Genomic DNA, 26,215 nt, shown 5'->3' on the forward strand with positions numbered 1-26,215 from the left:
TGAATCGTTTGCTGTTCCACTTTGCATGCTTATTGCAAAGCGATCTCTTTGCAAAGCTTTGAACTTGAGCATTTTGTCCATCGTGGTGAAAGTAAGTTAAGTAATTGTGACCCTAAGCAGCTTTCCCACTTCCCCAAATACTTAAACTTTTTTTACTGGATGTTTCTGATGGACAGAGGTGTTCTGGATGAATAGGAGAACTCCATCAGCCAATTTCTTCATGATACAATACCCATGCCAAGAGGGTTAAAAACAGATTCAGGGGAGTTGGTAGCCCTGCACTAACATGGCCACAACCCCCCCCCCTTTTTTTTGGCCTCCAAATTTTCTCAGAAGCAAGACCTGGTGACCACTGACAGTGCTACAGAATAAAGCTAGACAAAAGGCTAGATGTGTCTACTTGGGAATAAGTCATCCTGGGTTGAGTGAGGCTCGGTACTGAGATTACAGCCATTACTTTTTTTTTTTTTTTTTTTGCTTTTAAAAAATTAGGACTTTTCACTGATCAGTACAGAGATGCTTCAAGGCTTAGAAACAACTGTATTAGAAAAATGCAACAGAGAGAAATTCAGTTTATTTTTTAACAAGGTATGTTACCTTTGTCTGATCAACAAATATTACAAATATGTCTTGCTTTAAAAAAAGTATTGCCATTACAACATCTGTATTCCTGTTTAAAGGAATGGGTCTGCTTTTCAGTGTCTCCTGCTGGACGTAATGCACAACTTTCCTATGTGTTCTCCACCTGGTTTTCCAAAAAGCCACAAGACACTCAGTTACATAGTGCAGCAGTCTCAAATACAGCATAAACATTCCCCTGGATCTGCAGCCATCTGTCCTGCTGGAGAAAAAGTTCTATGTTACCTGAAAACTTGCATACTCTTGCGAACCAGGTAGGACTAGACATCACCCATACCTTACATCCATGCCTCCATCAGAGCCAGGCTGGTCCTGGGCATTCCTGCATCTGTTTACGTGTCTTCCTTTGAAGAGTGTAGCAGTCCACATTCCTGGCTTTATCTAAGTCGGTATGTTAATTTCCAAGTCAACCTAATTGTGAAGTTGCCCGATTTTAAATAAAAGCCTTCATGGAGGACTTTTCCCATTGCTAATTCTGAGGTAAGACTTTTTTTCCCCCCTATACATGTATTTAAAATATATATCCCTACAGGTCCTACAAAATAAAGTTCTACTTTTTAAGTATATTTTTGGATAAGGCTTTCTTGGAAAGTAAAACAGCTATTGCCAATAGATCATTTTTTTCCCCATGCACACATGCAGCATTCGTGTAAATAATTACATTTCCTCCTCTGCTGTGAAAAAAAAATGCCGTTCTTCTAAAATCTCACCGAGATGCATTTTTGCTCCATCCGCTGAGCTGTGCAGAAATATACCCTCTGCCTTGCTTTGGAATTAGAAGGCCTTCATTCCCTCCCAACCCCCCCCCCCCAAAGTCCTTTGCTTTCATTGAGGGACTAAACTTCTCAGCTTCCAAGCATTCTCTCTGCCATGGTAGAGAGTAAGCAAGATGAACTTGATGGACATATGCAGGAACTGTTGCATAGGCAGAAGCGGACGAAACATTTTTTAAGTCCAGAACCACAAGATAACATTCAGAAGAGGCTCAGAGAGACACCTCCCTAATTCACTGCAGTATAAGAAGGGGGAGGAGGTGCAGTACAATCAGACCTGCAAGATTCTGTTATTAAAGCCAATCTCAATAAAAATAGTTCTAGCCTTCCCACAGAGTTGATTTCCTGGTCTGGTCTACCTAGTGGAGATGACACCTGTCTGGACTAAAACTCCACTACAGTCAGCCCAAAGCGAGCAGTCTGTGGAAGGTGTCTTCTTTTGCTAAACTTGCACAGCCAGAGCCACTTGCTTGATTCCCTACCTGTCCTACCAGTGCGGTTACCATAACATCACTAGCAAGCTGAACTTGGTTGAAACTTCCAAGACCTGGAGGAGAATCTTGGCGGTATCTTTTCCGGCCTACAAATTTTATTCCAAGGCATAAGCTTCATGAGCTCATGAAGCTTATGCCTTGGAATAAAATTTGTCAGCTGGAAAAGGTGCTACCAGACTCCTCCTGATTGTTTTGCTACCATAGATTAACATGGCTGTCCTTCTACAATGTTCTAATACCTGTCACCAACCAGCGCAGAAATCCAATGCTGGGCTCTGAGGATGACTCTCTTGTCTCTCCAGATGGACACTCAGTGGGGACGAGTCCACTTGATGAGAAAAGCAAACAACCCCATTCTTCCCCTCAATGGCCTTGCAGGTTCCCTAGGCCAGAGGTCTTCCAGCCAATCTGAGAGCATCTCTTGCCTGGAATGTGCCACTCTTTGCCTCCCGCCCTTTTGCTTTTTGATGAAAAAAAGTTGGGGTCTATGCCTCTCCTTGAATGACCTGGCTTGTCATCATGTTCGGGGAAGGTCAAAACAGCTGTTTCCACAAAAATAGGGAGCAAGGGTTGGACCAGATGATTCTTGTGGTCCCTCCCAGCTCCACAGTTCTATGACTCTCTGGTCATAACTTTTTCAGGGAGCTGAGGAAGCCACCTTCAACCGAATCAGAGATCTCTGGGTCATCAAGCCCAGAATTTTCAACACTCAGCTCTCCCCAGTGCTATGCCCCAAATCTGGAAGTTGTAGACCCACATCTGGAGATAACAGGCTAGTCTATGCTAGCGGTAGCAACTCTGGCTGGCAAATATCCACTTCTTACATTCACAGCTATTATCTTGCCACTATATATGCAGTGGACTATCCATCTGGGGTTTGCAACAGGCCCACTGATCCATTTAAGTATATCTTCTATATCTTGCACAATCACCAAATCTAGCAAGATCCCTGTATTCTCGCATGAGATCTCATGAGATTTCGACAAGAATGCAGAAGATCTAGTAAGTAATATTTTGGATATCATCACATGAAAGGTGATAAAGGTGCCCCCCACCTGAAAAAGTTCATTGACCCCTGCTTCATGATGCTGATAATACATTCAGTAGCTGCATTGTGTTATCCAATTTATTTCTGATTTAAATAACATCCTCAGCCTATCAACCTGGATAATAGAGCCATCAGTAGCTATGAATGAAACCTACTTTAAGAACCTGATCAGATGCAAAGGCATTCCGGACAGCAGGTCTTATACCTTCTGTCATGTTTTCGCAAGCCATTCTTTCATTTTCCTTTCTCTTACAAATTCCACTCAATTGTGCCTTAATGGTAAATGGACATTTCTTGGTGAAAGGCAGCCTTTTCGCTACATTAGCACTTGCTGGATAAAAATATTATACAATATCAACATTAGATCATATCCAAGAAGATCTACACGCAAATCATGAGCGTATAGCCAAGCTGAAGTACAACTGCAATCTAACAGTGATTACAGATAGAATGTACCTATGATACAGAAGCAATCTTCCGGAAATGGTGTGTAGTTGATTTTGTTATAATAGAATGGTTTGAGGGAAAGGCATAGCTCAGTTATAGAAATCTGATTTACATGCACAAGTTCTCAAGTTCTACACTTGGCATCTTCAGGAAAGGTTGGGAAAGATCTCTGCTTGAAGCCCTGAAAGATCATTGGTTGGTCTGTAGACTACTCTTCCTTGTCTGTGTTTTCCACCTGTGTTGGATTTCAGCTTCCATCATCTCCACCTAGCATGGACGTTAGTCATACTGACTGGGGGTGATGATGAAATCCAGCCTTCCCTTACTTGGAAGCCGTTTGTATGGATGGATGGAATTCCCATAATTCTTTGGCCAACATGACTGTTGCTGAGAATTCTGGGAATGGAAGTTACACATCTGGAGGACACCAAGATCAAGGAAGGGTATTGTAGTCCATCTCTGCTGGAGTACACTAGCTTGAAAAAGGATGCTACCAGTGTCCAACTCAGGTTTAGACAGCTGTCATGCTTGTTTGGATAAGGCCGTTCTTGAGCATTATTTATGTACATAATCCTTGGTGCATCACAAGCACTCCATCTTTGTCAGCAGAAGTACCCAGAAGTGCAATTAGGAGTCCCTGGCTGTACTCTGACTCCTGTGCTTTCGCTCTGTCCAGCCAATCTCATATTCATTTCACTGCAAGATAAAACAAGCACTTCGAGATTGTCATAATCCACACTGCCAATGCCACCTGAGAATAGATGGGCATAGACTCAGTTGTAGATTAGTGTTGTTCAATCACATCTCTCGAAGATGGATGGATGGAGACCAGCTCCTAAAGGTGGACCAATGGATGCATGGGGTGGGCAAGGAGCAGACAGAAGTCATGCTCAGTAGAGCAAGCTCTTATGAACTTACCCTTCTATAAACTCTGTAGACCAAGAAGAATTTCTGAAGTTGTTGCAGCCATGGAAAACTTTGGATTCTTCATTCCATTTCACTTGGAGTAATACATTGTGGAATGAAATAACACCTGGCTATGGTGGCAGCAATTTTCTAAAGCACCTTATCTCTGGGTTCTTTGAAGAAGTACTTCCTTGACCACACAGGAGGCTTCACAACTTATCCCAAAATCTATTTGAAGCTCGTGTCTTTTTTTTTTTTTTTTTAGAAAAGAATTCTTTAAGCGGGCAATAATATAATACAGATACAGCTATAAGAACTTGCAGCAAGGGGTTTTTCTCACCTCCCTCCCCCTTCATTTTTTTTAAAGCAAAAACAAATCAAGGAATGCACACGGTCCATTGTTGAACTTGGAGATAAATGGCTTTCTGGTGTCTTCTTTCTGCTGTTGTACAGATAGGAGCTTTCTTGATTTTCCTGCAATCTGTATAAAATTATTTTGTCAAATAAAGAGTTTCATGCAGAAGCAAGTGGGCCCCAACAATTGTCCCCAAAGGTTCTTTGTGTTGTATTCTTTTCCTCCCATATACAGCAGGATAAAACAGAAAAGATTGTCATCTTCGTTGTGTCCGAAAAAAATGCTCATATGGCACATGGTTGGGGTTGGGACGTCAGGGTGTCTTGGCCCTTTAAGATGGTTTATCCCAGAGTGTCCCATGAGTTGGGCTGTGTCTTATCGGGACAATGTCGTAGTGGCTGGGGATGTGGCTGTTCCTGGGCAAATCGTATGGATTTTGGATGTAACCAGCATTGCGGATACGGATCTCTTGGACCACACTGACCGTGGGCTCTGTGGAGAGAATGACAGGGAGAGGCTGTTGGGCCCATCGAACATCTTTGCAAGACACGGCTCAGAGACTCGCTCACTCCCCAGATGGCATAGCAAATAAGACACATTTCGAGAATCCCCCTCCTTTTTGGTCCTGTACCCCAGTAACCATTATGAACTGCTCAGCAAGTAGTTCCCAGTATCGTTGTTCTTCTGCATTTGACTTCCAAGACAAGATGGACCATCCGGGGTACATATTTTGGACCCTCCCTCCATGCCAGCAGGAACCACGGAGATGTTCAAGTGAAGTGGCCCCATTTTGCATCATTCTTTCCTTTATGCCCAGAGGGTGGACAGGAGGTGACAACAGAGGGGTCTGCAGGAAAGGGAACCCTAAGTTAAGATGGACGCCACAATCATGTGACTGAAGCCCCACCCTGCTTTACATGTATTGCATTGCACGTTTTTTGCAATACATGTGAAAAAAGGGTGGGGGGCTTGGATCGTATCGTTGTGGCAGCCATCTTGACTTTTTGACTCCCCCCTGCAGACACCTCTGAGTGACAACTATAAATTACCCATCCGGATCTGGGCGACCTATAAAGTCACGGCTGAGATTGTTAGGATATTCCCATGGGAAGAAATGCAACTCGCTTATCTCCAAACATTGTTTAGACTACAAAAACAGGCCATCTGCATTTATTTTTGTTAGTGTGCACGTTTACTGCTAGTTATAGCCACCTATTGGCGTCTGTATGCTAGTTACCCAATGGGGAGGTGCATAGTGCCAATACAATTGTGGGTGATTGTATGCCTCACTTCTTAGTAGGATTTTAGCCATCATGTAATCAGTTTTATGGGTTATGTAGTAGTAACTAATAACCAAGTAGTGCACCTCTTCTCTGAGAGTTTTTGGCTAGAGACTTTGTTAAACTTGTGTAGTGGGTAAGTCTTGGATGCCACATATATGAGAAGAAGTGATTTTTTCTATGTTTTGCATGAAACTTGCATTGTATGTCGTTTTTCTTTTTCTCAATAAACAACCAGATATTTTCTATAACTTCTGGCTGGATTTCTTTGGAGAACAAGATAAGGACATTGCATTCTTTAAATCTCTCTAATGCTGGTGTGTATTTTTGGCAATAACTGTGGTTATAGCTGCACTCTGCATAACAGAGATAAATAAACCTGCTACAAACTAGAGTGCCAATGATGGTGAGAACGTTTCTCCCTAACCATAGTTTAACTCGGGGTTTGGGATCACACACTTTTACTATGCTCCTGCAACTGTGTCCACATAGTTTATCAGCTCCAGAGCACTTTTAACCGTTTTGGTTTTTCCAGTTCAGAAGTCTCAGGAATTGTGCTCGGAAGAGGTTAACGCTCCTGAGTGGAGTGACCAAATTACAGTATTATTGCTAAGACACATTAGTAATTCAGCCGGTTCCTTTTTGCTGTCTGGCTAAAAAACTCACGGACTGAGCATTGGTAGACAAGAGATTACTCCATTAATGATCTTTTATTCCCCCACTGACTGGGTCATGTATTCCACTAAGTAACCCATGGCTTATTAAATCAGCTGGCTGGGTTTGCACATACAGTAATGTTAAGCCATAAAAGCATGACTTACGAACCACAATGGGCAGTTTACATTACCCGCTAAGCTAAACAAAAGAAGCCGTAGCATTTGAACCCGTGTCTCCTCGCCGAAGAAAGAGGAAGCATAACCTGTTCAAGATGTCACATTTGCACCTTCCAAAATGTTCAGAACAAGGATTAACTGTAGAACCATCCTTTTCTATTTTTATAGCCTTTGGGGGCTTCTAGGTAAGACTTGGGAGCCACCCAGAGTTCAGTATAAGATGGGTGGCTATATAAATGTTTTAAATACATAAATTTAAATACATAAATTTAAAAAGTATGGTTTGGAGAGAGCTAGATGGGAACATAATAATAACACCGAACACAAGAGACTTTCCTTTAAACCAGTGTTTCTCAACTATGGCAACTTTAAGATGTGTAGGCTTCAATTCCCAGCATTCCCCAGCTAGCAGGCTGATTGAGGCATGCTGGGAGTTGAAGTCCACACATCTAAAAACTGCCAAGGTTGAGAAACATTGGTTTAAACCACATTGGTACTCAAAAAAGAAATCTGATACTAAGCTGGGAGTTTCATTCCCATGTCTGGCCATTTGCTGCAATTCTGCAAAAGTGTTTGAGAAACACGCCAAGGAAATCTGTACTTGCAACTTTCAAGTTACTCCAAACCTCACTTTCTGCTGATTTTAAATAAACCTGTTGAGGTTGCAGGGGATGTGGCTATATAGATATACAAGGTCCGTGAACACGAGTTTTCTAAAATCTCTGCAACCCAAAGAAGAAAACAGGAGGGGCTGAACATGCATTCCCAAACACGCTCGGCTCATTTTCTTTGCTCTGCTAATAAAATCCCAAACTGGATGTGCCGAATGTGTGTCAGAAGAAAATCACATATAGTAAAACTATATTGGGATGTTTTGTTCCTCTTTATATATTACAGGGGTTTCCCAAATACAAATACCTATAGGAAATGGGAAATATTGTATACGTGCCATCAGATGACTTACTGATGGAATAGTTCAAGAAAGAAAAGTCTATAAACGTAACAGTACAAACATAAAAGATATAAAACACAGAGAGGAAAACAGTAGCGTTAAATGGCCTGGAAAAATAAGTCTGTTTAAAGTTCTCTCTTAAACCCTAATACGGGATGGTCTTCTTTCAAATCCAGTAGCAATGTACGTGGGCTCTGACCCAGAGAAATCAGAATGGATTATTAGTCCAATGACATTAACCACATTCCATCATCATCGTCATCGTCATCGTTGTCATCATCATTTAATATTGTTACCAGCGTAACGATTTATATATCTAACATACATATTGATTTGTAATTGTTGGTATTGGAACAGTCAAAAACTTGTATTTGTTTCCACACGTCCTGAATCTCTAGATTAGTGGTTCGTAAACTGGGGTTAATTACTCCCAACGTAAGGACAGTACAAAGGGGGCAATTTGAGCATATCCTGGGGGCAGTGGAGTCTGAGTTTTTTTGTGGGGGTAATGGCTTTCTTTGAGACTGGGAAAAGGGGTCATTGATTCTCCTAGATCAGTGTTTCTCAACCTTGGCAACTTTAAGATGAGTAGACTTCAACTCCCAGAATTCCCCAGCCAGCCATGAAGTCTGCTCATCTTAAAGTTGCCAAGGTTGAGAATCACTCCTCTAGATGAATAAGAGGGAATAGCACAAGAAGGGGCCTGGGGCGTGATACTTAGAAGGTGCTGCTCCTTACAAGCCTCTTTGTGACACCATTCAACAGAACCACCCTTGGGTAGGTGTCCATGGGGTGGTGGTCAAAAATGTCACAAAGCCCATAAACAAATGCCATGGATGCACATTAAAAGGGGAGGAGCTTCAACTTCGTGGTCATGCTGCTATCTTGATTTTTTTAACCCAGACCCCATGACCGCCCTCCATGTGTTAGTGAGCCCAAAGGAAGAACACAGTTGGGCGACCCAAGAGATGAGGCTCCCCAACCTGCCAACCTGCCTGTAATGGACTGTGAGAATAACCTGGGAAGACAGGAGGAAGATCCGCAGCCTAGGCAACAGTCAGGCAAAAGATACCTCAGCCCAAAGAAGGAATGGGGGTGTGGGAAGCATTGCAGAAGGGACCCTCCCTAGTTCTCTGGAAAGTAAAGGCAGGGGAGGGGGGAAGCACTTTCAGACTTGCAAGACTCTGTTCCTGTAACCTTACAATAAAGGTAGTATCCATACTCATGGTTTTGGTTTCCTGTCTGGACTACCTTGAAGGGCTGGCATCAATCTTGCAAGTCTCCTACCCTCTTTCTAAGGGAGGCAGAAGATCCCACTTGGAGTTTTAGAAATGGCCTCCGATCCTCAGGGTACACCTCTATCTGCTGAACAGCTCGCTGCAACACCAGCAGCCAGTGGATGTCCAAATATCCAATGTACAGATTGCCAGATGCAGCTAACACAACAGCTGGGACAGAATTCGCCTCAAGCACAACAGTCCAGCAACCCGCAGCACTGCTTCTTTCTGCAGAGGTGGGCAGCCCCTGGCCCAGGGCCACATTGGGCCCTCGGAGGCCTCCTGGTTGGGCTCCTGGTTTCCTATCTGTTGGGGCAACAGATACTCAACACCTGCCATGTCCACCCTAAAATAGGCTGAATATAATTCAACCAAGAGAGAACCTCTTCTTGCCCTGAAGCAAGGGCAGACTGAAAACCCTGGTCCTGTGAACGTGCCTGGCCAAGCCCACTTTCTTGGCATCACTGCCCAATCCAGCCCTGGTTGCCCGTTGCAGCCTGCCCGCTCCTCAAGCTGCTCTTCCAGCCAGGGACTTACCAACGTCGTATATGTTTTTGTGAGCGGGCGAAGAGGTTGGCATGTCCAAATACGACGCGTCCCGGTGGGCAGGAGACTTCATTTCCACATAGCTGTTCTCAGGCGGTTTGCGGGTCAGGATGGGGGGGTCTCTGATGGTGGCGTAGGGGTTTTCGCTGCTGTTGAGGGAAGAGGAGCTGGAGCTGTGGGCGGATTCCTTCACGTAGTCTGCAAGACAAGAGCCGGGCTTGGCCTCTTAGCAGGCGGGAGCCACCAAGCCTCAAGGGAGGGGGGGGAGGTTGGAGACCTAGCCCTCAACGCACACAGCACGGCAACCCACCAGTTACGCCTCGGGAATGTCCGAACCACTGTCTCGCCAAACCATCTGTTCATCCAAACTCATGTGCAAGTCATTTCCTGAACATTTGGTAGGAAGAAAAACAACCCTTCAGTTCCACAGCTCTCATGGTTAAAAGGGTCTTGTTGTGACGGTTATATGACATTATGCGCGCACGATGCACCATCCCGCCCCACCGCCCATGGAGGAAGGCGCCACATCAGGTGTCAAGGAGCATGCACAGCCATCTCCCTGGATCTCCTCAGAGGTCACTGCCAAGCAACTGAACACCCATTTGGGGTCCATCAGCCATGGAGCATCCCGGGAGCTGAGGGTGGACTGCAGATGCAGCACGTTTTGGAATTCATGTCTCTCTCCTGGGGATGTTCAAATCAGCATTACTGCAAAAGCAGCTGATAGGAGCGGGTTTCTTCCTTCGGTTCCTTCATGCCATTAAAACATGCGCAGTCCTTGCTAGTGATCTCCGCAGAGGATAAAATCCTATTTTTACTTTATTTCCTCTTTTCCCCAGTGAGGAGACACCACTTCCCCCGTATTTGCCTCTCTCCACCCCTTAATGTCCAACCCATGGATGACCCTTCCACTGTGAGATCTGTAGGCGCCTATCTACAGAAGCCTGCGCTACTCTGCAAAGCAGAGTGTTTAAATGTAATCTTATTGTTATTATCTCAAGACATCATAGGGCAATTTAGCATTAGCCAGCAGTAAAAGGGATGGTTGCTTGCCAACATTAGACTCGGTGTAGTAGGAGAACCTGCAAGAGATTAATCACAATGGGGCCCTCAAGCTGCTTAAATGTCTTACCTGCAACGTTCAGAACATTGCTGGGAATGTGCATGGTTTCTCAGGGGGCATCCAGAGACACATGTCCCACCGCCTGCTCCTGAAAGCCCACCTGCATTAGCCCTCTTCCTCCTCCATGACCAGCACTTTTGGCTTTCCTTCCCAACTCATGTCATACTGCTGGAGATTTTTTAAATTTTACTTTTTGTTGAGAAGCAAGCATCTTAGTGATGAATTTGGATGTGTATTTACACCATCCTGGCCAGGTGTTTGTTCATTCATTCGCCTCTTCCCCTCCCTTCACTTCTTCCTCTTGTTTAAATTTTCCACAGAAGGAAACATATACCCATTTTTCAAGTGCTGTAGGAAATGGTTGGCTTCACTCTCAGCAGTTTAACCTGTCTTTCTCCCTCCCCTTTCCTGCTCACTTTGAAAATGGTTTGCAAGTTTTCTCTTTGCTGGATACTTGCGGTATGGAAAATTTAATCAATGCTATTGATCAGGGACACTGACGGGGGGTGAAAAACAGTCAAGATGGTACCCCATCTGCAGGAAGGACAGCTACACTGCCTTTTTTTTCAGTCTGACATCTTGACTTTTTTGAACCCCCCCCCCCACACAAACACCCCCTGCTTTAGGGTCTCTTTAATGAAATGTTGGTGATTTGGGCCCCTCTATTGAAGTTTAAAGCAGATGATAAGCCCACCCAATTTGCAGTCTGAGAACTTGCAGCCAAAATATGACTTGATTCAGGAACGTTATATTTGACACTCCTGGATTTTTTCATTTCATTCAAGGCAGTCCAGACCAAGGAGGTTGTGCAGGGGGAACGGTCAGTAAGCAGTTTGTGTGAGGAGAATCCAGGGACACCAGTTTAATTGAAGTTGGTGATTCAGGCCACGGAACGGGGATTCTGGGTGAACGGGTGCAATCCGTCAGAAATGCAGAGAATCTTGCCTGGGAAGGGACTCAAAGGAGCAGGACAGCTGCACAATGCCTTTTGGTGACATGCTGCCCATCTTTTAAAGTCTGCATTGACAAGGACAGCAAAAGATTCCCTTCCTCTGATTGTATCTGTAGTTGCCGGCTTTGAAGAACTGGCCTGCTGAACGTGTGACTGGTTGAATGCTGCCCAGGGATCTTTATGATGGTTGAACCTGGCTCTTTCCCAGGCCTGGCCTAACATCCTAAAACCATGCTTAACACTGGGCCTTAAGATCAGCCACTTCGCTTAACTGTGGAGGATAACGGCAAGCGTAATCTCTTCTCTTCCCCCTTTTTGGTGCCAGTTTCAAGGAGTGATAGTTCCAAAAACCTGAGCATGGGCCTCAGAGACCTCCAGAAGTTGTGACCAAAGTGCAATTTTTAATATGACACAAGGAGGAAATTACTAAATATGTGGCTGGAGCGTAATCGTATCAACTCTATTCAGCTTAATTCAATGTCAATGCAAATGAAATGAATCCAAGTTCTTTGAGCTTTGGTTCTCGTTGACACACTGGTGCCAGTGTGGCCAAAGGTAGAGAATGCTAAACATCTCCTACCCTTCCCCAAAGAGAAGGTCTGGGAGGACCTTAGAACTGGGACTCTTCTGGCATATTACTTGGAAGTTTCAATTTGGTTTAAGGATGAAATTTTCCCCAAGAGAATTTGAACGATGGAGTGAAAGCCGGGCAAATGGCCCCATAGCATACTTCAAAAGCATTCCAGATTCATAATTTGGATAAAGCTGAAAATCCAGGATGGAAGTTGAGGATTTCCCAATTTCTCTGCCCCTAAAACCTTTTCAAACTGAAGTTCTGTGCTTGAGATTTGCAAAACCGAACCTTCATTATTTTCCACAATTATGCCTACAGAGTTTTGTCCAGATGGAAACTGAAATGGAAGATCAGTGCACTTCTTATCTGCCAAAACAGGAGATCAACCATTACATGTTTCTTCATCCCATAAATGCTGGATATAACCTGAAATCTACATAGTATTACATGAAGCCTCATCTGAACACCCTATGATCTCCTTCCATATTTTGATTTAACCTGTAGCTTTGGGCTCTCCATCACACACATCTCCTCTACTTGTTAGTTTTTCTAAAACTAGCAGGTCTCTAAAAGAACCCATGTCAATTAATCCAGAGACTCTGTTTTAAGGAAGCTCCCTCTCTTGGCTGTATAGAGTCAGTTTGGGGTAGTAGTTAAATTTGCTAGACTAGGAGACCCAAGTTCTAGTCCTCCCTTAGGCATGGAAGCCAGCTGGGTGACTTTGGGCCAGTCCCCCTCAGCCCTAGGCTGAAAAGTTGAAAAACACTCCAGAAATAGATACCATGAAGCTCCTTCTGAAAATGTTGCAAAAAAACCCTGGATGGAGTTGGCCTTCTAGTCCCCAGAAACCAAGTTTGACCCACAGGCCATAACAACAATTCCCTTGGTTATTTTGATAGCTCACTCAAGTACTGGGATGAGAAGGAATAGGGAGAAGGAGGAGAAGGGGGCCACCGGCAAGAAATGAACTGCAAGAATAGTCAGAGGTCATGCAAGAGATGGAGCACATCCTTAGGCTAAATAGTTTTCAAAGCTCTCCAAATATACTCCTTTTTTGTTTTAGTTCAAAAACAAGGCTGCAAGAAAATGAAAGCTTGGTTCTTCTTTATACTTAAAAATAATTCAGTGCCTGTGTGAACTGAGAAATTTCACTTTCTCTCTCTTGTGTCTGTTACAGGCTGCTCCCAACTCTTGAAAGGGCATTGCTGGGTGAAGGCATCAATTGTCCCACCAGGAACATCAGAAGCTGCCTTCTACTAATATTGAGCATCCACACTGAGCTCATGACTGTATCCAATTAGATGCAGCTCCTTCACTTTGTCAGGCCTGGATTCAGGGGTGTCACAACACACATAAAAACCAGGCAGAGCTTTGATCCTGGCCGCCATCTTGGTTGGTTTTACCATATCCTGCAGACACCCTTGCTTGGAACGTGAGAGCTTTCTATCAGCGACGGTATCAGAAATTCCGACTTTCTGTGTGCAAAACGTGTGTGTGCGCATGCTACAAGAAGGGCTAGAGCTTGGTTTACTGCAGGGCTGAGGAACTCTGTTGGCTTTCATTCCCAGCTGTCATCCTACGTGATGAAAGGGAAGGTGTTTCTGAAATTTATTTCAAAGGTGGGGGTAAAGCTCTTGCTCTTATTAGTTCCAGTTATAAGTTATTAGTTATAACTTCCAGAATTCCCCAGCCAGCATGTTGAAGTCCACACCTCTTAAAGTTGCCAGGTTTGAAAAACACTGATCGAGAGGGTCTTCAAAGACAACCGCAGATCATGGAAAGCAGTTAAATTTTTGTTTTTGGTGGAACTGTGATATATGGTGCTCTGGGCCATCTGGAGAGCAAGACTGAACCATTTTGCTGCAACCAAATGCTGGCCATGTGTGCCTGGTGGCTACGGATTGCCTGATTGTTCACCACTTTCCTAACATCAACTCTGGCTGGGTCACCTCTCCTGCCCAGGGGATGTCCACTATGGTATAGACCTTTGAAGTCTTTTCCCGTAATGTATGAGTTCTGATGACTATTCATCTCACAAGCAACTTGTAATAGTATGTGGGAAAGGCCTTGGGAGACGGGGGGAAGAGATGCTGCCCAAGGAATGGTTGATAAGAGATTTGCAAGATTGATGTCAGCCTTATCAGATAGACTCTGTCTGGCCCACCTGGTAAGGCTGACATCAATCTTGCAAGTCTCTTATCTGACTGTTCCCTAAGCAGCATCTCTTCCCCCTGCCTCCCAAGGTCTTTTTCCCATACCATTACACATCTGCAGAAAAATGGGAAATACATAAATATTGCTCCCTCTGATCTTGAGTTGGGAGATGATGCCTGGACCCTACGTGCTCAACAGGATGGAAGAAGGGATGTTGGGTTGCTCTTTTTCAGCCAAAGCAAGGAGCAGGCAGGTGGGAAGAAGACCCCAGCTGTCAAGGAGCTATGTAAAATCAATGGGGTGCCAAGCATTAACCATTCTACAAGCCATTGTCTCCTTTTAGCAGCTACTGATAGCATGTAGACATCAGAGGGGAAAAGGGCAAAGTAGGTGCACAGATCTGAGTTGTCTGAATGCCTTTGGGAGAGAACACTTGTTTCCACAAGACTGCAACCATCCTTCACTTTCAAGAGGTCATAAGAACAGGCTCATTTTGAGACTACGTTTAAGCAGTTTCTCCAAGATGAATGCAGGAAGCAACTGCACATTGTAATTTTGAGTTTCTAGGCTTGGCAATGGCAAATGGTGGGGGAGCATTAAATGTAATACTTATGTGGCAAGGGGAGAATTCCTATTTTCCTATTAGTGTAATTTCAGACAAAGGAAAATGCAAGATGTTTGTTCACCTGCCACTCTCTGTATCTGTGTGCATGTGTCTAATATTCACCGTCCAACTACGGGAACAGGTCAGGTGGGTGGGTGGGAGGTGCTGGTTGTCCCTCCTCTCTGTATGATGTTGGCTGAATAAAATGTATAAAATTAAAATAGGCAAATTTGCACTCAGTAGGAAAAAATACTACAGAATCCAGGTCTTAGTAGAGCCCAATTTATGTTAATAAACACATTGTAACAACTAAGGCAGGACAGGATATCCTCTGGATGCCCAGAGAGACCTACTTAATTTTTTGGGGGGTGGGGGATGGAAATGAGCAATCAGTGGGCAGGGCCATGAAGCTGAAGCAGGAATTTCTGTCTTTTTCCTGCATGTTTGCTAGGACTGATTGTTTTTAGAGGGGGTTCTTTGCTATTCTTAAACTAGTTTTTAAACTAGGGAGTTTTCATGCTTTCTCCACCTCAAAATGATGAAAAACCATGCTTTTTGGAAAGGTTTCTGGAGGGGAAGGGTTTTTTGGGGGGGGGCAATCATGGTTAGAAAGAACTCCAGACCTCAAACACGGGGGAGGGGAGATCATGGTTGCAACCGTGTGGTTGGAGCCCCACCTTGAAAAGAGATTGTGGCTAGCATCTTGAGTTTTTAACTCCCCCACCGCTGCCTCTGGCTTCCGTCACCTCCCCGGATCTGGACAAGTTTTTCAAGTGAAGAAGAAAACCAGGGAGAACTCAGTGGCAAAACCTAGCTGATCTGGGTGCAGGAACCCTGTCTCTACACCCACCGACCTGGATACGGTTGCACCCAAATGCATCACCTTCTTATTCATGCAAGGCTACAAGGCAAGAAAAGCTGGTCAGCAGGAGGAAAAGAATAACTCCTACAGGCAAATTCGGGAGTGATCTTGCCCAATAGGTAAATATCCAATTGGAGAGAAGATTTCAGAGTCCTTTGGGCATGTATAGTCCCCAAACCTAGTTGCTTCTAAAGGGGGTGTCTTATTAGATGATGCATCACTGCAGATCAGTCTTTCTCAACCTGGGCAGCTTGAAGATGGGTGGACTTCAACTCCCAGAATTCCCCAACCAGCCATGCTGGCTGGGGAATTCTGGGCAACTCCAGAAGTCCACCCATCTTCAAGTTGCCAAGGTTGAGAAGCTCTACTGTAGATACTTTGCAAATTGACCAAGAACATCACCGCTTTATGCTCTGCATAGGACACAGGGAACTCCACACGGTGTGGTCAAAAAAGTCAAGGTGGGGGCTGGGACAGTACAATCAAAGCTTTACCTGTCTTTTATATTCCTAACAGGAAGCCTCAGGGCAAATGAGAAATGTTTGCCTTCTGCATCTTTTTTAAGAGCAGAAAAATTCAGTGTCAGAGAAGTTGCGCTACAAACCTATCCTTCCTCCAAAACCTGATTTCGTTTTCTTTCACTCCAGGTAAAAAAGTAAAGGTTCCCACCATCCTAAAGTCTTCTGAAGGCCAGTGTGCAATGCTTTTGTTGAGCACGGGCATTCTACACAGAGAGAAGAGAACAAAGTCAGCCCTGCAACAAAATGGTGCCGGGCATCTCCACATCTCTACACGGGGATGCTCCTGGTCCAGCCAGCCCTGCCGGAAACAACATTCCACCTCCCCACACCTTTGCTCTTGTTTTCCAGCTGACTCAGCCTCCTGTGGTTAGGGAGGAGCATGCCTCAGCCTCCTCAGGCTGTCATTTCAGGGCTTCCACACACCTCTGCAAACCCCACAGAAAGTCCTGAGAGCTGTTTTTGCAATGGCCTCATTTTAGGTCCGGCTGCCCTGCACTACCAACGTTTGCACGCAGACGGGTGCTGCTTCTCACCTAACCCAGGAGAAGGAAAGACATTGCACTGATGGTTAACATTATCTCCTGGGGATGAGGAATCCAGGAGACAAAGGTTGGAACGTCCTCCTGAAGTCCATGCAACAAGTACAAAGGCCTGCAAGAGAGGGCTGTCATGGGTGGGGGTAGAGTCAGACTGAGTCAGAGGCCTCTTCCCTCCATCAAAATACCTCCCCCCCCCCCATATTTGTTCCCTTTGCAGTTCTGGAAACTAGTGCAGCCTTATAATGGTCTCGATGGTGATGGGTCACTGGCCTCAGATAGGTCAGGACCACCAGCTTGGATTTAGCAACAGAGGCATGCCAAGGTACTCCTGCATTTCATGTTAGAGCTGGCATTCTCTTTCTCCCCTCCTCTCCCCCTCCCACCCCCCACAATCTCCTCTGAAAGCTCTTGCCTCAAACTGATCAGATAGGAGCTTGGAGGTGGGAAGATGTGAGGGGAAGAGAAATGCACGCTGTTCCACAGGTTTGGTCAGCCAGGTGAAAGAGACATCTCTCTGTGGAGCAGATGGAATGAGCTGCCATGCTCTTCCAGCAGGAACACCGCTGATGCGCCCTTCTTTATCTTGGAGGTGCCACTTCTGCATCTAAGAACATTCATTTCAAATATTGGACCAAGCGGGACTTCATTCCCTCCTATCCTCTTCTTCTGAACCCTACCAAAAAGGCACTGAAGACACTGGATGGGTTTGCAAGCACACTAAACCCTAATTCAAGTTAACAAAACACAATAGCTGTCTTCATGGACCATGTGACAGCCAAGCAAATAAATGATATCATGGCTTCATACAACTTGTTAAGACTATGGTTGGGATCAAAGTACCGTACCCAAACCATTTTAGCCTAGTGTAGCCAGGGCATCCATTGGGCATGATAAAAAAAAAGTGAAGATGGTGGCCATGATGGTGTGATTGAAGCTCTACCCATTTTTATGTACACATAAACAATACGCAGAACTTTGATCATACCATCACAGCCATTATATTCGCTTTTTTTTTTTACCATACCCTGCAGACACCCTTGTAGTCCAGTACGTTCTGTACACACAGCCACAAAGTATCCTAAAATCTCCCCTTTGATATCTGTGCTTTTGACAAACAAGCATCAGTTCTGCTGAGCTTCAGAAGTCCCTGAGATACAACCCAATAATGGGGCTGTTCTAGCTGACGGGCAATTAAAATGGAAAGTAAAAACAAAATAAAATGAAATATGAGCGTTATGATAAGAGAGGACCCAAACATCACTCACTACAATACCTTTAAATCAAAAGCAAAGATTTCAGGCTAATTAGAAGGGCCTCTTATGTAAAATGAACCCTCCTGATGTACCCAAGATGAAAGAAAACATAACAAGGAGATGGAAGCATAACCCTGCTTCTCAGGATGGAGCAGATGAGTGGATCTTAAGTGGGGGAGGCAACAGACTCACTCACACTAAAGTATCTTCTCCTGCAGGTCATCAAATTGGCAATGAAATATAAGGTGATAGTCTCTGTTACTCCTCTAGCACAACTCTGTCCATTGGGTTGGTTCTGAACAGGGAACAAGATAGCAAAACTCAACCCTTCAGATATACCAGGACCAAACTAGTAGACATTCAGGTTCTCCTACAACAGTGTTTCACAACCTTGGCAACTTTAAGATGTGTGGACTTCAACTCCCAGAATTCCCCAGCCAGCCATGCTGGCTGGGGAATTCTGGGAGTTGAAGTCCTCACATCTTAAAGTTGTCAAGGTTGCGAAACATTGTCCTAGAAGTACACAGTGATCTCAGTTTAAGAACTGGTGCCTGAACTGGCTTAATTTCTCCCACTCCTTTCCTTTTTCTCTCTTTATTATGTCTATTAGATTAAAAACCTGAGGCAGTCTTATTTTGCTCTATTCTCCTTACTGTACTTCATAAATGTTAGGGAATTTCTAAATTTAATAATAAAATATTAATAAATAGTTAATATGATTAGCACCAGGAATCAGGAGCAACTCACAGATAAATGATATTGACTGACTATGTGCCATGAAGTCAGTGTTGACTCTTAGCAACTACAGAGCTAGATTAGATTAAAAAAATAGATATATCTTAAGATTTATAATAATATTTATAATAATAATGTGTCAACTGTTATCAAGTTATTATTGTTACTGTTTTATTTCTATATTGATCTTCCTCCTGAAGGAGCCGAGATTTATTGTTTACAAGAACACAGTATATACAATCTTGAATAAAACTATTGTAATAAAATCAACTTGAGGAGAATATCTATGTGGTTTATGCTGGTCTTTGATTGTAATAAAGATTTGATTTGATTTGATTATCTATGTGGTCACTCAGAGTCAACACTGACTTCATGGCACATAATCAATCAATCAATCAATCAATCAATCAAATAAATCAACAATCCATCAAAATCAACATGAAATGAAACATGTTAAAAGGATTTATTTTAAACAAAGAAACATAATACTACAGCCATCTATTTGAGAACTTTCAGACTTCCTATCCCACCAATTGTGAGGTTCAACTGGTATGACTTCTGTCATCTAAAAGAAGGGGACATGGGGGGTGGTCAGCAGAACTCCCCTTAATAAATGGGGCTTTGTTCCTAGGAAGGCAGTATGTTGCCAACCCCACGGTGAGCTGAACCTAATGGTCCGATCATCAGCAGGGCCTCCCCATCTGATCTTAGTTTCTGGAATGAGTAGTATAAGGGATGGCAGGCTGTGGAAGGGTTTAATTTAATTTTAACACCTAATATTGGACCTGGAGAAACCAGTGCCATGTTTTCAGGGGACAGGCACGTGGACTGATTTTCAAAGGTAGCTCCACTTCAAATGCACTACAGAACCCAATATTGAGATGATCTGGGCACAGATCACGCAGGCAAGGCTAACTCAACCAGGTTGCACCAGGCACAGGTTCTCCTTGCTGCCGGAGCCACTGAGGTCTCCCAAGCGGTAGAGCCGTTCCTTCCTCAAGTGAAAATATTAAATCTGGAATTCAGCTTCCTGATCATCTCATCTTTTTTTGTTGGGGGTCAAAAAAGGCAAGCATCTGGTCCTTACAGAGAAGATATGCTTGGAAGTACTGGAAACGCCAATGAAACCATCAACTGGCAGAGGCTGAATGGCACCGCCAGAGTTTCCTCCAGGAGAACTCACACGGTCAGCACCCGCGTTGTCACACCTTCCCAAATGAACTCTGCCTGAGAGGAACATTACTGTGAAACATGGGTTATGGAAAATAGCTTTTTCTTGGCACAGAATCTCTTACCAAGTGAAATATGGTGAGGGAGACACTCCCCCACCCCGCGAACAGAGAAAAGCAGATGAAGTGCTCAGGAAAAGGAAATCTCGACGGAGCCGAGTCTCTATGGAAAGGCGCTGTTAATCAGCCCAGTGTTTTCCCCTTCCTTGGCCAAAATCCATTCCGTTGCGGATAACAAGGTCACCCATTCAAAGCACGCCGGCCCCTCTCCTTTAATGATTATTTGCTGTCAATCAAGCAAGATCGAAAGAGCAACACTTTGTCCGAAAGAATAAAGCCGTCTCAATTTAGCGATTAAGCTACTTGCAGACTTGACCGGTTCAGCTACCAGAGGAAAGCAAGTGACTTTTAAAAGCCAGCGCAAGAAGGAAATGAAGCACACCTTTGTTTATCTTGTAGTAATTAAAGGCTTAATTTAGAAGCCTTCACCAATGAAATAAAAAGGTTGGTTGCTGAGCTGGAAAATTCAGTGGCACGGCACTTCCGTTGGCGATGGCTGGCTTCTGGGTTAAAGATAGGAGTGATACACAGGTGTGAAAAAGCAGGGCCTGCCACAGACAAGCATCTCTAAACACAGTGGGGGAGTTCACAAGTCTTATTTCTAGTGACTCAAAGGCCACGTCCACACGGCCTGCTTGCCCTGGAGCAAAAGCGGCCCACGGCTTCCTCGTGCTGGGACTGTGTCTCACATCAGCCTGAAGAGGCAGCCAAAAGACGACGTTAGGTGCGCCATGCTGGAAGTGTGTTCCCCCTCTTATCCCAGCTCAAGACTTTCCATCTGGACAACCCACGGCACATGGAGGAGGAGGCTCTGCAGGAGCAGAGATGTGCTTTGGACCCCTTCCGTCCGGTCCCCGGGCTTGGTGATTGTTCTGCAGTGCCGCAGTGACTGGGAGGGAGACTGGAGTTCCTAGGGTCTGAAGCCATCCCCCCCACCAGCTTTTTTAAAATGGGTTGGTTAACCGGTCAACCTAGAGATTGCAAGTCCTAACACTGGTTAGTTAGCCTGTGTCTTGGCCTCAGGGGGGTCCCTCACTGGAGGTTTTCAAGGCAAAATTGGAGAGCCGTTTTTCTGGGATGGTCTGAGGATCCTGAGGCCCTGGGCAGGGGGTTGGACTAGAAGACCCCCAGGGTCCCTTCCGACCTGAGGATCCTAGGATTCAGGCAGGCATGTCAGTAGAAAGCAAAATAAATCAAGCCCCTTGCCTTGCCCAGATGTTACTCCTACTCCTGAGTAAGCATCCGGGCTGCCTCGTCCTCTTCTTTGGGATACATGAGCATATTTGCTCTTGCTGCTACAATTTTCTCTCCCCCCAGCTGTGCTACTACCCACCCATCCTCGTATGAGCCCAAACCAATGCTAATTGAAAGTAGGGATGGAGTGAAAAACGGATGCACAATCTTCTTAAGAGGAATTTTGCCCAGGTGGAGGGAAATGGAGATGTTTAAAAGCTATGAGCCCCCCACCCCCATTTTGGCTTCTGTCTTGCAACAGCCAGGGCCACTGAGTCATGCGTCAGACAGAACAGCACGAAAATAGTGCCTGCTCGAATTCTGGCAACTTCACAAAGCTTTCTGGGCACCAGTTCAGAAGTGGCTTGCTGCTCTCTTTTGGGGCTTAAAAAGCAAAACAAAACATTCCAACCTAGCCTACAGTGGTGGGTTTCCCTGGTGGTCTCCCATCCAAGTCTTAACCCAATCTGACCTAGCTTAGCTTTTCAAGACCAACTAAGGTCAGTTAGGTGCTGCCACCTAGTGGGCATAGGGGGTAATACAATTATTTTATGTACATCTACATTTGGATGTCCAGCAAAAGACGGGAGAGCCATTTGTCCAGAATGGTAGGGGGATTCCTGCACTGGGCAGGGGGGTGGACTAGAAGACCTTCAAGGTCCCTTCCCACCCTAGGATTCAACGATTGGGAGGCATGCAATGCCTTTCAAAACAAACTTAATTCTGAATGGCTGGACTTGTGGGGCAGGACTCAGATATTTTCTCTTGATGGTGCAACTCACTGTCATCCCCCCTAAGTTTATTTATATGACCATTTACACAAATTCACAAATCAGGTTTTTATTCTCTGAAATGAAATGCAGGGAGATTTAGGACAAACAAAAGGAGATCATTTTTTCACGCGGTGCCTAAATTGTGGGATTGGGTCAAGGCAAACAGTTTGGATGGTTTTTAAAGGAGTCTGGAGAGGTTCATGGAGGATCAGGCTATCAACAGCTACTAATAGCAGTGGCTGCAGATGGTCAAGATGGTGCCACCATGGCGTGATCAAAGTTATGCCTTTGCACATAAACTAGACGCTGAATTTCGATCATATCATCATGGTTCCACCTTGACTTTTTTGATCATGCCCTGCGGACACCTCTGGCTACTAATCATGGTGCTGATGGACCATCTCCTGAACTGTTCTTAGGAGCCTTCACTACTGGTTGTTTGGAAGCGACAATGAAAAGGGCGTTCTGCCCTCCAAGTCAAGTTTGTGAAGTTCCCAGATGCATCCAGCTTGACCTTGGGAGACCCTGAATGCTGGACTAAGTGGGCAGAAGGCCCAGTCTAGCAAGGTTGGGGGCAGAGATATGGCTTCACGATGCAAACTCCACCCCTATTGTTCATGTGCTATGACATCATGGCTAGGTAAGAAAGGGGTGGAGCTTGCATCCCAAAGGCATCCAATGGGCAGGTTCTTCTTATATTCTTAAGTCAATGTTTCTCAACCTCAGCAGCCTTAAGATGGGTGGACTTCAACTCCCAGAATTCCCCAGCCAGCATTGCTGGCTGGGGAATTCTGGGAGTTGAAGTCCACCCATCTTAAGGCTGCTGAGGTTGAGAAACATTGTCTTAAGTTAATGATGGACATCTGAAAGCAAAACAATTCTGCATTAGGGCCATTCTCAAGACCCATCTTCCCTGATGGCCTGGCTTTTGGGGAAGGGAAGCGCAGCAGCGCATATGGGTCTTGCTGAACTTGCAATATTCCAGACTCTGCTTGTCGCAACGACCAACACTTGTCGGTTGCTGATAGAGATTTGTTTTAGGAATCTTTCCACACCTCTGCCACCACGGAGGAGGACATCAGAGCCTCTGTTCTCATATCCCGGTGACCTTTAGAGCAGAACTGGCAGCTGGGAAGAAGCCTGTTTACAGCTGAGTTGGCACTGCGCATTTATTCTCCTTACCTAGAAATCTATACTCCTCTCACTTTGGGGACCCAGGTTCTCTCTTCATGAACCAGCCTCTAAAATAATTAAGGAAGATTTACTCTGCTCAGCAAAGCATGGGTGGCTTTTTAAAATGTTCCGGCTGGTCTGCTCTGTTCTGGTTGCCAACAGAAATTAAATACAACCCCTAGAGCTGCTTGCAACGCAAAGGTCTGCTGTTCTAGTCCATAAAGAGGAGAAACCTTGTGGAGCATTAGCAAGTACCCTTGAAAACAGGCCAAGTGCAGACGCAAGGACTAGGCGTTGAAGGAAGCGGCTTCTGACTTGGCACCAGGAGAAGACGATCCATTTGAGGCCGATTCCAGAGGCACGTCGAGTTGGCTGAAATGGTTTAACTCGCCTGCTTGGCACTTGTGCTGTGTTTCTTAATTTGATAGGTGTCTCTTTGGCTTGGAAAACCCGTACGCAGATACAGCTGGGAGGTCCTTATAGGGAATAACGGGTGTGCTACCTATTTAACATGGAGTTCGTCTGTGTCCCCTTTTCTCGCAGGGGGGTAGGACAGGAAGGTGAAAACGGCAATGAATGGAAAAAAGATGCCAAGGGGTCTGCAGGGTGCGTTTTGTGGGGAAGCCTGTGGTTTTCTAACGCAGGCGTGGGTAACCTTTTCAGACTGCAGGATGCGCAGGTCCTACACGTTAACCTGTGCCAAGGTCAAAGCTGCAACCAGTAGGTGGGGCCGGACTTTCACTACACAATTACTCAGCCTTACGAGCCGCGTTTTAACAGGAGGGCTGGGCAAAGTGAACTGTGTATAATGTATGGCGCCATTTCCTTGCTGAGCACTTACACATCACCATTTAAGAATGCCAGAGAACGTTCTAACCAATATAAGACAGCCAAAATAAGTACGTGCAGTTTCATATTAGGGGAACGAATCATTCAGATCTCCTCTTTAAAATGGGGTTTGCTGCCTGACGCTGGTCCAAAGGCTAAGATGGCAGCCGTTTTGACTTTTTTTTTTTAAAAAATTGACCACTTCCTGTTCGCACCTCCCCTGCTCACAAAGTTGCTGTTGTGAGGATAAATATAAAATGTGACTTCATGCATGGCACCAAACTATGTAAATGTAAGGAAGGAAGGAGAATCAATCAACAATAATACAACTGAAATAGATGAAGGAGCAGCATGAAAATCATACAGTGGAGGGTGGTCAAAGTGTAGCTTAACGTAGGTTAAGAAAGGTAAAGATGTCCTCAGGTCAAGCCAAGCCATGCCACAACATTTCTTGGCCAACCAGAGAACTCCTTGCAGTGGCTTCTTCTGAGATGAAATTCACCTTCCCAGCCTGGTCTAAACCCTGGGATCTCCCAGCTTTCAGATCCGTCAAGGGGATCCCATTTTCCAGCCTCCGGGGGGAACAGGGCAACGCCATGACTGAGAAGACTTCACTTTTCATTTCATTTCATTTCATTTCCATCAAATTAAAATTAAATACATGCAACTGATCCTCCTCAGTCATATCTTCTATACATTTCACTTCTGCACATACAGATGAAAGAGCTTTTGGAGGTCTCAAAGGGGAACCGTAGAGGCTTTGTGCTCTGGCCTTGAGAAAAGGGACAGGAGAGGAGAAATGGTTGCTGGGTCCTGGGAAAGTGGAAAGCGTGAGAAAGGGACTCAGAACAGCCCTGCCTTAATCTTGCTATCCTTAAAAGGGGGCAATGAAGATTTGGGGCAGGGTTTCATGATCCTTTTAATATACCCTAGAACAGTGTTGTCCAAACTTGGGCACTTTAAGATGAGTGGACTTCAACTGCCAGAATTCCCCAGCCAGCCATGCTGGCTGGGGAATTCTGGGAGTTGAAGTCCACTCATCTTAAAGTGCCCAAGTTTGGACAACACTGCCCTAGAACAATAAAATAGCCTTCCTGGAATCCTGGCATTGTCTATTGTTTAACCAGGCCTACCTTGAAGGACCTGAGGATTTTGAAGACCCCAAGCTGCAGTCTTTAGATGTTTCCTGCTTCTTGGGTGAGCTGAGAGCATGGGAAGCTCATGCACAAGGGGGACCCTGCCTCTGAGCCTGTCCATGCTCTTGAGTTCACCAGAAAGGAACCGAGCCCATACAGGTCTTGAAGCCTCAGGTAGCAGCCCCTGCTAGAGTGGTTGTAGCTGCCTTCAGGACTAATTTTGCCTTCCAAACCACCTTCCAAACAGAGCAGGTAACTGGGAGGCCTTTTGAGAAGGTTGGGTGGAGTAACTAGGCAGAGGGGAGTAGCCATGTCACACATCAGCAGGTCAGGATCTTCTGCTTCCTCCTTGCCCTCGACTGGAAGGAAGTCTGAGGTTTCACAATGTGAAGCTTATTTTAGGTTTTGCAGGTTCCTACCAGAAAATGGCTAAAAACTGCAGCTGATTTTTGGCAGCCGTGCTTATGGGGAAGTCCAGGGCCACAAAAATACAGAAAGGAGGGTTGGAGTCTTTTTTTGTTTTTTTAAAGAGGTCCTCAGGTTGTCCACTTTTGCTTTAGAAGACCATAACGGGAAATAACCAAGGCACAGATGCTGGGATGGGGTAGATCACCTCCAGTGCCCCAGTTTCCAGTGGGAATAGGGCAACCTGTGCCCTAGGAGCCTCAAACTGCTGTTCCAAGACCATCTCTAAACCGCCAACGTGCAACTTTAAGAAAGGGAAGATGGAATCCCTTCTAGAGAACTTTGAATGTGCAAAAGGAGCATTGTCCTGCCACGGAGAATTCCGACCCCCTTGCTTAGACAAGACCGAACCTTGGAAAACTGCTGCTGTGGTCAGCAAGGAATGTGTTGGGGATAATTGATTTTGCTCCTCTGTCAGCTCCCTGTGGTCCCAGCTCATGCACACTTCCAA

At 45.1% G+C, this 26,215-nt stretch overlaps 1 protein-coding gene across 7 annotated transcripts in view; it reads right to left on the reverse strand.

Moving 5' to 3' along the window:
* Nucleotides 1–533: 533 nt before the first annotated feature.
* The window catches only part of MEGF11 (multiple EGF like domains 11), a 408,014-nt gene continuing 382,332 nt past the window's right edge, over nucleotides 534–26,215 (reverse strand). For 2 of the 7 annotated variants that reach the window (XM_088139198.1, XM_088139199.1), the window contains exons 22-23: nucleotides 9,542–9,748; nucleotides 534–5,154 (exon numbers count right to left, since the gene is read on the reverse strand). In XM_088139198.1, coding sequence (XP_087995324.1) covers nucleotides 4,994–5,154; nucleotides 9,542–9,748 — 368 coding nt within the window. In that variant the 3' untranslated portion in view covers nucleotides 534–4,993. Of the gene's footprint in view, nucleotides 5,155–9,541; nucleotides 9,749–9,860; nucleotides 9,938–19,373; nucleotides 20,660–22,991; nucleotides 24,977–26,215 lie in introns of those variants that run through there. The other 5 variants (XM_088139204.1, XM_088139201.1, XM_088139202.1 and 2 more) reach the window with 5 other exon arrangements.

The sequence above is a fragment of the Python bivittatus genome, unplaced genomic scaffold (assembly GCF_059951505.1).
Source record: "Python bivittatus isolate LINGU-HERP-01145 unplaced genomic scaffold, Pbiv_v1 ctg000210_np1212, whole genome shotgun sequence".
Classification (NCBI taxonomy): Eukaryota; Metazoa; Chordata; class Lepidosauria; order Squamata; family Pythonidae; genus Python; species Python bivittatus.